We start from the raw sequence: 13,117 nt of genomic DNA on the forward strand, positions 1-13,117 counted from the left end.
TAGGATTTTCTATATATAGTACCATGTCATCTGCAAACAATTTTAGTTTTACTTTTTCCTTTCCGATTAGGATTCATTTCTTTGTCTTCAATTTGATTACTATGTATCTCATTGTGTTCCCCCTTGGGTTTATCCTGTATGGGACTCTGTACTTTCTGGACTTGGGTGAATGTTTTCTTTCCTACATTAGGGAAATTTTCTGCTAATTTCTCTTCAAATACTTTCTCGGGCCCTTGCTCTCCCGCTTCTCCTTCTGGAACCCCTATAACACTAATGCTAGTGCATTTAAAGTTGTCCCAGAGGTGTCAAACTGTCCTCATGTCTTTGCATTTTTTTTCTTTAATCTGTTCTGTGACAGTGATTTTCACTGTCCTCTCTTCCAGCTCACTTATTCATTCTTCTGCCTCATTTATTCTGCTATTGATTCCTTCTAGTGTACTTTTCTTTTCAGTTATTGTATTGTTCAACTCACTTCTTTATGTCTTCTAGATCTTGGTTAAACATTTTTGCATCTTCTTGTTCTGTGCCTCTATTCTTTTTCTGAGATCTAGAATCATCTTTAGTGCCATTCCTCTGAATTTTAGCGGGGTAGATTGCCTATCCCCACTTCACTTGGTTGTTCTGAGGTTTCATCTTGTTCCTTCATCTGGAGCACATTCCTCCACCATCTCACTTTGTCTAACTTTCTGTGTTTGCAGTTCTCATTCAGCAGGTTGCAGGGTTGTAGTGCTTCTTTGCTTCTGGTGTTAGCCCTCTGGCAGATGAGGCAGGTATAAGAGACTTATCCAGGCTTCCTGCTGGGAGGGGATGTTTCCTGCCCACTAGCAGACAGGGCCATGTAAAGGGGTGTGTTCAGAGGTAGTTGTGAGCTGAGAAAGATTTTAGGCAGTCTGTCTGCTGATGGGTGGGGCTGTGTTTCCATCCTATTGGTTCTGTGACCTGAGGTGTCCCAGCACTGGAGCCACTGTTGGGTGGGGCCAGTCTTGGTGTCAAGGTGACAACCTCCGGGACAGACCATGCCAATGAGTACTCCCCGGTACCACTGCCACCAGTGTCTTTGCCCCCACATTAAGCTACATCTGCCTCCCACTCACCACCCCCCAGTAGACCTCCCAAGACATACAGATAGGTGTAGCCCAGGCTCCTGTGAAGTCACTGCTTTTACCTCTGGGTGCTAGTGCGCCTGAAACCTTCTTTGTGCCATTCAAGGGTGGAGTTTCTGTCCCCTTCAAAGCTGTGGAACTCCTGCAATCATGCCCTGCTGGCCTTCAAAGACAAATGCTCTAGTGGAGCTCCTCCCGCTGATGCTACGGAGAATCTGGTGGGGGTCTCAGAACTCTCACTCCTGTGGGAGAACCTTTGAGCTGTCATTATTTTCCAGCTTGTGGGTCACCCACCTGGCAGGTTTGAGATTTGATTATCTCACAAATGCGCCCCTCCCAGCATCTTGTTGTGGCTTCTTCTTTGACTTTGAATATGGAAATATCTTTTTATTGTGGTCTCCAGTCCATTCTGTTGATGGTTGTTCAGCAGTTAGTTGTGATTTTTGTGTTTTCATGAGAGGAAGTAAACTCAAGTCCTTTTATTCCACCATGTTCTGTGTTACTTCTGAATTTTTTTAAATCGCCCATAATTTTACCACCCAGGGTTTTTGACCATTTATGGTACATTTTCTTGAAAAGCTTGTACGTATCTAATTTTTTTTAATGAAAGGAAATTATTTTTTTACTAAAGTATAGTTCATTGACAATATTACATTGGTCTCAGGTGCACAATATGGTGATTCAAGACTTCTAAAATCATACTCTTTGTAAAGTTAATATAAAACATCAGCTGTATTCCCTATACTGTATAATATTTTTTTTTGAAACCATGTATTTAATATTTTCATTAAACTGTGTCAATACAATTTCAAGCAAATGCCAACTGGAAGACCAGGCCCAGAAATTCATAAAAGAAACAATCTTCCAAACAACAAGGAATGCCAAGGTGCTCTTCCACTCCAGCTGCACCATCAGCGGCCATGCTGGTGCCAGTCAGACCGTGTTAACCAGATTACCGAGTGTTTACCACATCATCAATTTTCAGAATGCTCCGGACAGTTTCAGTTGCTAGAGTCAGTGCACTGACTGAAACCAACAGAGGCTGGACAACCAGTTCCTCCAATATGTTGGAAATACCACCCTTTCGGACATTAATGCCTGTAGTTTTTTCTCCCTGGGCATGCCGGTTTCTTAGTTCTGTTACAGTAGAAATGGGATTCAGGCCAGCATTTTCAGCTAGTGTAGATGGAATGACTTCCATAGCATCTGCAAAAGCACGAATGCAGTAGGATTCCATACCACTCAATGTTCGTGAGTATTCAGTTAACCGTAGGGCCAACTCTATTTCTGGAGCACCACCTCCTGCAATAAGAGCTCTCTTCTTCACTAAACAGCGAATAACACAGAGAGCATCATGGATGGAGCGCTCAGCTTCTTCAATCACCAATTTGTTAGAACCACGAACAACAATTGTAACTGTTTTTCCAGGGCTTGCACAACCTGTAATCTTGATCAGTTTGCCAGAACCATTTAAGCTGACTTCCTCAGCTAACTCAGCAGATCCCAGCATGTCAGCAGTGAACTGGTCAACATGAGCAACTGGTTTGGTTCCAATCGTCTTACAAATGAATTCAATGTCTTCTCTTTCAATATCCTTTACCACCATAATCTTCATTTTGTTCAGGAAATGTAATGCAAGATCACTAAGAGCATCTCTTAGAATAGACTTCTGTATGAGAAGAACATTACATCCTGTTTTTTTAATTTGCTTCACTAAATTTAAAATATAAGCTCTCTCTTCTCTTAGCACTCGATCCATTTGAACATAGTCAGAAACCACTATTTGATTGTCCATATCTGTTTTGGGAGCAGATAAGCAGAACTGAATAAGCCCAATTTTAGCCTTTTCAACTCTGGTTATGCCAGAATTTGCTACCTTTTGAGTAAGAACCAGACCTTCCACCAACTCACAGTCATCAATTGTCCCACCAAGCTTCTTAACTATTTTAATATCTCTAAGATCTACACTAGTAGCTGTGGCTGGGTCAATCACTTTCATCACTGCATCTACACTCATTGGAGAAAGGAGACTTGAATACTGGGACACAACCTTTGAGTTCAATGAAGTGGCCGCACTATTTAACAAAGTTTCTCTGTCACTCAGTTCCACAGGTCGAGACATGTCAGTCAAGATGTCAATGCCCTCTTCCAAAGCCTTCTGGAATGACTCAGAAATGATGGTGGGATGAATCCCTTTCTGAAGAAGCTTGGTACAGGAGTCCAAGAGAGAGCCAGCAATAATGACCACTGATGTGGTGCCATCTCCTGCTTCTATATCCTGAGCCTTGGACAGCTCCACCAGCATTCTGGCTGCTGGATGTAACACCTGCATTTGTTTCAGAATGGTGGCACCATCATTTGTAATGGTCACATCACCTTTTCCATCTTGAATCATTTTATCCATTCCTTTTGGTCCGAGGCTTGTTCTAATAGCATCAGCAACAGCTTTGGCTGCGGAGATGTTGCTGAAGCGGATCTGGGCCGGCTTATCGCGGTCCTGATAGGCGCTCTTCCCGCGGCCGCCGGCAGCCCCGACAGCCCCGGCGGGCGGCCCGGTCCGGGGTGCTACGTTCTCGGGCATGGCAACCTTGGATGGGTCTGCGTGAGCTTGGGAAGGACGGATGGACACGGATTGCGGCTGACCAGGGACCAACCGTAAGCGCCCACCGCCTTCACGAACCTTCCAGAAAGCGGCGCCGCCGCCGGGAGGAGGAGGAGCCGGGGCTATACTGTATAATATATCCTTATGTTATTTCTTTTATACATGATAGTTTATACCTCTTAATCCTCTACTCCTATCCTGCCCCTCCTCCCATCCCTCTCACCACCAGTAACCACAAGTTTGTTTTCTATATCTATGAGCTTATTTCTTTTTGTTATATTTATTCATTTGTTTTAGGTTCTGCATAGAAGCGATAACATACGGCATTTTTCTATCTCTGACTCATTTCACTAAGCATAATACTCTCCAAATCTGTCCATATTGTCACAAATGGCCCGGTTTAATTCCCTTGTATGGCTGAGTAGTATTCCATCATAGGCATATACCACAAATTCTTTATCCATTCATCTGCAAATGGATATTTATGTTGCTTCCATATCTTGGCAATTGTAAATAATGCTCCTATAAATATAGGCGCCCATGTATCTTTTATTTTTTTTTTAGAAAGAAAATCATTTTATTCTAATCAATTCACAAACAATAACATCAGAAAAGCACGCTTAAGAGGCCACAACCGCCTCTTCTGCCCAATCCCAAACTCAATACCATCTCAATGAACTTCTATATAGTGACAATGCCCTCTTCCACTGCAATCGTGAAGCACAAAAGCTATTAATGATTAAGGAGAGGTTTAACAGGTGGTCTCACACTTCACATCTTCACTACTAATTATACTTTAAATGCTAAATCAACATGGTCACGAGAGGTGATTTTTCATATCATGTCTTCAATTGGAACTTCTTGATTAAGCTAATCCGTTGGCCAATCTGCACTGTTTCAGCACCTCGCTGAAACCCTCGCAAAGTTTAAGGTCACCCTGGCTCTGGGCACACTCCAAAAACTGTTTCACCTCATATAAGCAGGGGCCATTCTGCTGCAGTTGTGCCGGCTGGGTTCCCTGAGGCTCCTGGTAAGTGATGTCAGGCCTTGCGGGTTCAGCACCGCTTCCTCCACTGAAGCCCCCAGTGATGGCGTGACCCAGAGTGTGGCCGACGGCAGAACCCACAGCCACGCCGGCAGCAGTGGTTGCCATCTGGGCCATCAGGCCTGGCTGCCGGGGAGCAGCAGCAGGGGAGCCTACGGCAGACGGTGGAGCCACTGCTGGTGGCTGAGCTGCGGGCGCTGGCCTGGGCGCTGCTCTCATCTGAGGCGCGCGGCTGGCAGGAGGGGCCACGCGGGAAGTGCGGCTTCGGCTTCCACGAGGCATCTCGACTGCACGCCTAAGCGACGTCCACAAGCCGCAGCCCATGTATCTTTTAAAATTAATATTTAAATTATTATATATATACCCAGGAATAGAATTTCGGGATCATAGTATAGGTCTATTTTAGTTTTTTGAGAAATCTCATACAGGTTTCTAAAATAGCTACTCCAGTTGAAATTTCTACCGATAGTTTACGACAGTTCCCTTTTCTCCACATCCTCAACAACAGTTTTTATTTGTGGTTTTTTTGATGAGAGCCATTCGGAGAGGTATGATATGATATTTCATTGTGCTTTGATTTGCATTTCCCAGATGACTAATGATGTGCAGCACCTTTTCATGTGCCTATTGGCAATCAATCAGCATATCTTCTTTGGAAAATGGCTATTTGGGTCTACTGCTGTTTTTTTAAAAGGACTTTTAATTTGTTTGTTATAGCTATACATTTATTTTACACGATTAAAATTACATGGAAAGATTTTCATCCACCTTTTTTCACTTAATTAGTCTGCAAGGATGTCTGTACATTTTGTACTTAAACCATAAATCTATTGAGATTTCATTTAGGGGCATTGATAAAGCTGAAAAATCTAAAAAATTTTTGTGCAGCTTCCCAATTTATCAAATAAATCATCCTTTCAACATTAATTTTTTAACATATTCATCAGTCTTATGTAAACACTAAGATATGTTTCTAGTATCATGTTTGTCTTGAGGTACTAAGTGCAAGAGAAAAACCATGTTGATGCTAGCAAAATCCTATGCTAGAACATAAGCGACAAGGCAGGCTAGCAGTCAGAGCAGGAAAATGGCTGTCTGGAAGCAAAAGCAAATCCACTGTCCTGGGAAACTCACTCACCCTCTCTAAGCATCATCCTTGAGTGTAAGACCCATGCTTTATCAATTTTTATAATGCTAATGACAGCACATGGTAATTGCTTAATAAATACTTACATGACTTGAAGAATTGCATTTTAGTTTAATAAGTCATTTTGGACCTCTCACAGGAGAAGATGAGCGCATGTCCTTCTAATCTGCATTCTCATTGTATCAAATTGAAGAAAGTAGGGAAAATCACTAAACCATTCAGGTATAACCTAAATCTAATCCCTTACAATTATACAGTAGAAGTGACAATTATATTCAAGGGATTAGATCTGATAGACAGAGTGCTTGAAGAACTATGGGCAGAGGTTCATGACATTGTACAGGAGGCAGTGATCAAGAGCATCCCAAGAAAAACAAATGCAAAAAGGCAAAATGAATGTCTGAGGAGCCCTTACAAATAGCTGTGAAGAGATGAGAAGCTAAAGGCAAAGGAGAAAAGGAAAGATATATCCATCTGAATGCAGAGTTCCAAAGAATAGCAAGAAGAGATAAGAAAGCCTTCCGTGGTGATTAATACAAAGAAATAGAGGAAAACAATACAATGGCAAAGACTAGAGATCTCTTCAAGAAAATTAGAGATACCAAGGGAACATTTCATGCAAACATGGGCACAATAAAGTAAAAGATTGTTTCGGACCTAATGGAAGCAGAAGATATTAAGCAGAGGTGGCAAGAACAATCTTCATGGCCCAGATAACCTAGAGCCAGACATCCTGGAATGTGAAGTCAAGTGGACCTTAGGAAGCATCACTACAAACAAAGCTAGTGGAGGTGATGGAATTCTAGTTGAGCTATTTCAAACCCTAAAAGATGATGCTGTGAAAGTGTTGCACTCAATATGCCAGCAAATTTGGAAAACTCAGCAGTGGCCACAGGACTGGAAAAGGTCAGTTTTCATTCCAATCCCAAAGAAGGCAAGGCAAAAGAATGTTCAAACTACTGCACAACTGCACTCATCTCACACGCTAGCAAAATAATGCTCAAAATTCTCCAAGCCAGGCTTCAACAGTATGTGAAGCGTGAACTTCCAGATGTCCAAGCTGGATTTGGAAAAGGCAGAGGAACCAGAAATAAAATTGCCAACATCCATGGGATCATTGAAAAGGCAAGAGAGTTCCAGAAAAACATCTATTTCTGCTTTCTTGACTATGCCAAAGCCTTTGACTGTGTGGATCACAACAAACTGTGGAAAATTCTTAAAGAAATGGGAATACCAGACCACCTTACCTGTCTCCTGAGAAATCCATATGCAGCTGAAGAAGCAACAGTTAGAACTGGACGTGGAACAACAGACTAGTTTCAAATTGGGAAAGGAATACGTCAAGGCTGTATATTGTCACCCTGCTCATTTAACTTCTATGCAGAGTACATCATGCAAAATGCTGGGCTGGATGAAGCACAAGCTGGAATCAAGATTGCTGGGAGAAATATCAATAAGCTCAGATATGCAGATGACACCACACTTATGGCAGAAAGTGAAGAACTAAAGAGTCTTTTGATGAATGTGAAAGAGGAAAGCGAAAAAGTTGACTTAAAACTCAACATTCAGAAAACTAAGATCATGGCATCTGGTCCCATCACTTCATGGGAAATCTATGGGGAAATAGTGGAAACAGTGTCAGATTTTATTTTGGGGGGCTCCAAAATTACTGCAGATGGTGATTGCAGCCATGAAATTAAAAGACGCTTACTCCTTGGAAGGAAAGTTATAACCAACCTAGATAGCATATTAAAAAGCAGAGACATTACTTTACCAACAAAGTTCCATCTAGTCAAGGCTATGGTTTTTTCAGTGGACATGTATGGATGTGAGAGTTGGACTGTGAAGAAAGCTGAGTGCCAAAGAATTGATGCTTTTGAACTGTGGTGTTGGAGAAGACTCTTGAGAGTCCCTTGGACTGCAGTGAGATCAAACCAGTCACTCCTCAAGGAAATAAGTCTTGAATATTGTGTGGAAGGACTGATGTTGAAGCTGAAGCTCCAGTACTTTGGCCACCTGATGTGAAGAACTGACTGAATGGAAAAGACCCTGATGCTGGGAAAGATTGAAGGCGGGAGGAGAAAAAGGGATGACAGAGGACGAGATGGTTGGATAGCATCACCGACTCAATGGACATGAGTTTGAGCAAGCTGTGGGAGCTGGTGATGGACAGGGAAGCCCTCTGTGCTGCAGTCCATGGAGTCGCAAAGAGTCAGACACGACTGAGCAACTGAACTTATAATAAGTCAGTTTTATTACATTTTGTTTGCTTTCTTATCAATGCCATTATCATCCAGAATATTTGATAAGTGGCTATTTCTGCATATCCCTGAACTAAGAGCTAAGGATAGAGACTTCCTATTTTATAGTCGTTTTCTTCAGTCCCCTTCACTTATTCCATTAACCCTGCGGCATGTACTTTAACTTCTAAATAATCTGGAACTTTATCACTTCTGCCTTAGACCAGATTTGTGCCATCATTCAAAGAGATTACCACCACTTCCTCCTTCTCTACAGAAACTTGCTTCTGTCACATCCCATAACAAACATTTTCATTGTTAATGAGGACAAAAAACTCTTCTTCCACCTTGAAATCTTCTTCCCTTAGTTCCCCAAATCATTTCATTCCCAGTTCATCAAACTTCAGTGACCAGAGCCCAGATTTATAACAAGTAATAACAGTTACTTGAACTTCGAGTATCATGATTTTACTAGACAACAATTCCAAAGACTTAACACAAGCCAAGTTTTATTTCTTTCTCCGGCACAATTTTCAGAGGCACGGTCTACAGGCCCTTCTGCTCCCTCCTTGAGTCGGAGACCTGGGCTCCTGCCACCGTCTTGCATGGCATTTCAATTCATGGACCACAATGAAAACAGCATGCAGAGGGTATGGTGGGTCACATGGGGAGATGTTCACAGGCCAGGCCAAAAACTAGCACCAAGACTTCCCCTCCCTGGTTGGGATTCAATCACTTGGCCAAGAGCATCTAGAAAGAGGCTGGGAACAGTGTGTTTGCATGCCTAGGAAGCAGAGGACACTTGCTTGGGGGCAGCAAGCTGGCAGCCACAGAAGTCACAGAAAGGAGACGGTGTCCCAGAGTTTTGACAGAATTACTTGCCATTTTATTCCTCCAGTCTAAGTATTGTTTCCACCTCTTTGAGTGACCCATTTTCTTTGCATCTTCGGGCCTCTACACTCTGTATCTTCTCCCTAAAGGACTCTTTCCTTACATTTTGTTTGGTCAATACCTACTTATCTTTGAAGTCCCAACTTAAAGGTCACTTCCAAACTTGATATCTCATAAAGAATATTTCATTGTTAGAATTCATTTTACTTTTCTAGTTACATTAGATGGTTACTATGTTTATTACAATTTCTGTTGCCTGTAGGATCTGTCCTTCATCCATTAAAGCTAAAATTTAGTGTTTTCCTTCTGCTTCTGTGCATTATTTTAGGGTACAGAGAAGAGACAGGACTGTCATATTTATCCTAAATACTTTTCCTGTTTCTGTGCTTTTAGTTTTGTTTATTGTATGACATGCAGAATTTTTCTGTAAGTTGTTTTTTCTCTTGAAATTTCTTTCATTGCTTTTAAACTCAGAAAGTCCTCTGACACTCTGAGGTTAGATTTACCTCTATTTTTATTTTTCCTTTAATTACCTATTTTCCAAAACTCTCTCAGATATTCATGCTTCCAGGATATGGTTTCTGCATTGATAGTTCAGCTCCTTGCCCCTACTTCAGAGCATCCTTCTCTTCAGCTTCTCCAGAACAGATGGACATGGTGAGTCATCAATTTATTTTTTGTGTTCATTTTGTGAGTTACAACATTTTTTGATGTCTCCTTTGGTTTCTGAAAAATGGGAATAATTGGAAGGTCGTGAAGTACAGCTCAAAGAAGTTGCCAGACTTCTATGGAAAGGTGATGAGACCAACTTGGAGTTGAATTTTATTGATTCTGTGAGTAGATTTCAGACCTAACTCAACAGTGTTGACAGTTCATCAACATGTTATAAAGACAACCTCTTTCCCCCCTGCATAAAATTAACATGTCAGAGTACAAATTCATGAAGCCATCGGACTCTTTCCCTGAAGAAAAAATATCAACAAGGGTCAAGATTAGCTCAACTTATAGAAGAACCTCTATGAAGAAATCAAACTCTTTGTAGCACTCATGGATTTCAGACAAATTATTTCTATGTTTTAGCAAGAAGAAATGATCATTGGTGTAAGACTTACAGATTGGGTTTCAACAAATATGTCACATTTGTAATAATTTAACTACACAACTTTTAAAGTGCCCTTGAAACCTTCAGAATGCCAAAATATATTTATAATCATTTTGATAAAATTTCAACCCCCAAAATGTTATCCTTATCATGGGTTTTATTGTAAAGAACTCTATAGTCACTTTGTGCCTTTTCATACTTATTGTAGTAAAATGCCAGGCTGGATGAAGCACAGGCTGGAATCAAGATTGCTGGGAGACATATCAATAACCTCAGATACACAGATGACACCACCCTTATGGCAGAAAGAGAAGAGGAATTAAAGAGCCTCTTGATGAAAGTGAAAGAGGAGAGTGAAAAAACTGGCTTAAAACTCAACATTCAAAAAACTAAGATCATGGCATCTGGTCCCATCACTTCATGGCAAACAGATGGGGAAACAGTGGAAACGGTGACAGTCTTTATTTTCTCAGGCTCCAAAATCAGAGCAGATGGTGACTGCAGCCATGAAATTAAAAGATGTTTGCTCCTTGGAAGAAAAGTTATGACAAACCTAGACAGCATACAATAAAGCAAAGACACTACTTTGCCAACAAAGGTCTGCCTAGTCAAAGCTATGGTTTTTCCAGTAGTCGTGTATGGATGTGAGAGTTGGACTATAAAGAAAGCTGACCACCAAAGAATTGATGCTTCTGAACTCTCAAGAAGACTCTTGAGAGTCCCTTGAACTGCAAGGAGATCCAACCAGCCCATCCAAAGAAAATCAATCCTGAATATTCATTGGAAGGATGGATGCTGATGCTGAAACTCCAATACTTTGGCTACCTCATGCAAAGAGCTGACTCATTTGAAAAGACCCTGATGCTGGGAAAGATTGAAGGCAGGAGACGAAGGGGACAACAGAGGATGAGATGGTTGGATGGCATCACTGACTCAATGGACATGGGTTTGAGCCAGCTCTGGGAGTTAGTGATGGACAGGGAAGCCCTGCATGCTGCAGTCCATGGGGTCGCAAAAAGTTGGACAAAACTAAGCAACTGAACTGAACTGATAGTCGCTTTATAATTTCCAGTAAATTTTCTTTGAAACTAATATTTTACAGTAAGTTATTTGTAAGAATATAATTGAATTCAAAATGGTATATCATATAAACTCTATTTTTAATTAAATTTAATTAAAATGTATTGCAAAAGTTGTTAGAATTTGACCATTAGGCATAATTCTCAATAAGAGGATCACAGACATTATGCTATGGCATAGGAATCTCTTTAAAATAAAATTCAAAAACAAAACATACATAAAGGTCTGCTTGCTAATTCTAAATGAGGATGAGAGATCCAGGACATAGAAAAAGGTACTAAATTGTATTTTTATGATACTACATAACATAGAGGAAAACAACAGAATGGGAAAGACTGGAGATCTCTTCAAGAAAATTAGAGATACCAAGGGAACATTTCGTGCAAAGATGGGCTCGATAAGGGACAGAAATGGTCTGGACCTAACAGAAGCAGAAGATATTAAGAAGAGGTGGCAAGAATACATGGAAGAACTGTACAAAAAAGATCTTCACGACCCAGATAATCATGATGATGTGATCACTAATCTAGAGCCAGACATCTTGGAATGTGAAGTCAGTGGGCCTTAGAAAGCATCACTACGGACAAAGCTAGTGGAGGTGATGGAATTCCAGTTGAGCTGTTTCAAATCCTGAAAGATGATGCTGTGAAAGTGCTGCACTCAATATGCCAGCAAATTTGGGAAACTCAGCAGTGGCCACAGGACTGGAAAAGGTCAGTTTTCATTCCAATTCCAAAGAAAGGCAATGCAAAAGAATGCTCAAACTACCACACAGTTGCACTCATCTCACATGCTAGTAAAGTAATGCTCAAAATTCTCCAAGCCAGGCTTCAGCAATACGTGAACCGTGAACTCCCTGATGTTTAAGCTGGTTTCAGAAAAGGCAGAGGAACCAGAGATCAAATTGCCAACATCCACTGGATCATCGAAAAAGCAAGAGAGTTCCAGAAAAACATCTATTTCTGCTTTATTGACTATGCCAAAGCCTTTGACTGTGTGGATCACAATAAACTGTGGACAATTCTGAAAGAGATGGGAATACAGACCACCTGACCTGCCTCTTGAGGAATCTGTATGCAGGTCAGGAAGCAACAGTTAGAACTGGACATGGAACAACAGACTGGTTCCAAATAGGAAAAGGAGTACGTCAAGGCTGTATATTGTCACCCTGCTTATTTAATTTCTATGCAGAGTACATCATGAGAAACGCTGGACTGGAAGAAACACAAGCTGGAATCAAGATTTCCAGAAGAAATATCAATAACCTCAGATATGCAGATGACACCACCCTTATGGCAGAAAGTGAAGAGGAACTAAAAAGCCTCTTGATGAAAGTGAAAGAGGAGAGTGAAAAAGTTGGCTTAAAGCTCAACATTCAGAAAATGAAGATCATGGCATCCAGTCCCATCACTTCATGGGAAATAGATGGGGAAACAGTAGAAACAGTGTCAGACTATGTTTGGGGGCTCCAAAATCACTGCAGATGGTGACTGCAGCCATGAAATTAACAGACGCTTATTCCTTGGAAGAAAACTTATGACCAACCTAGATAGTATATTCAAAAGCAGAGACATTACTTTGCCGACTAAGGTCCGTCTAGTCAAGGCTATGGTTTTTCCTGTGGTCATGTATGGATGTGAGACTTGGACTGTGAAGAAGGCTGAGCACCAAAAAATTGATGCTTTTAAACTGTGGTGTTGGAGAAGACTCTTGAGGGTCCCTTGGACTGCAAGGAGATCCAACCAGTCCATTCTGAAGGAGATCAACCCCGGGATTTCTTTGGAAGGAATGATGCTGAGGCTGAAGCTCCAGTACTTTGGACACCTCATGAGAAGAACTGACTCATTGGAAAAGACTCTGATTCTGGGAGGGATTGGGGGCAGGAGGAGAAGGGGACGACCGAGGAT

The 13,117-nt window shown here is 41.4% G+C and overlaps 3 protein-coding genes across 3 annotated transcripts in view; 1 reads left to right on the plus strand and 2 right to left on the minus strand.

Annotated features, from left to right (window-relative positions):
• Positions 1 to 9,739, plus strand: part of LOC114113035 (kynurenine/alpha-aminoadipate aminotransferase, mitochondrial-like) — a 34,438-nt gene extending 24,699 nt beyond the window's left edge. Inside the window, 1 exon segment of the mRNA XM_027964632.2 lies at positions 9,584 to 9,739. Coding sequence (XP_027820433.2) covers positions 9,584 to 9,739 — 156 coding nt within the window.
• Positions 1,858 to 3,790, minus strand: LOC105608622 (T-complex protein 1 subunit delta). The gene has a single exon (XM_015093282.3). It carries the CDS (start codon positions 3,682 to 3,684, stop codon positions 2,056 to 2,058), a length of 1,629 nt encoding a protein of 542 aa, XP_014948768.2. The 5' UTR covers positions 3,685 to 3,790; the 3' UTR covers positions 1,858 to 2,055.
• Positions 4,253 to 5,067, minus strand: LOC114113036 (coiled-coil-helix-coiled-coil-helix domain-containing protein 2). Its single transcript, XM_027964633.3, has one exon. It carries the CDS (start codon positions 5,030 to 5,032, stop codon positions 4,571 to 4,573), a length of 462 nt encoding a protein of 153 aa, XP_027820434.1. The 5' UTR covers positions 5,033 to 5,067; the 3' UTR covers positions 4,253 to 4,570.
• Positions 9,740 to 13,117: the final 3,378 nt, after the last annotated feature.

This window comes from Ovis aries, chromosome 2 (genome assembly GCF_016772045.2).
Source record: "Ovis aries strain OAR_USU_Benz2616 breed Rambouillet chromosome 2, ARS-UI_Ramb_v3.0, whole genome shotgun sequence".
NCBI classification, from domain to species: domain Eukaryota; kingdom Metazoa; phylum Chordata; class Mammalia; order Artiodactyla; family Bovidae; genus Ovis; species Ovis aries.

Excerpts from the sequence above, each read along its gene's own strand:
- LOC105608622 (XM_015093282.3), bottom strand. The coding sequence starts at position 3,684 with ATGCCCGAGAACGTAGCACCCCGGACCGGGCCGCCCGCCGGGGCTGTC.
- LOC114113036 (XM_027964633.3), bottom strand. The coding sequence starts at position 5,032 with ATGCCTCGTGGAAGCCGAAGCCGCACTTCCCGCGTGGCCCCTCCTGCC.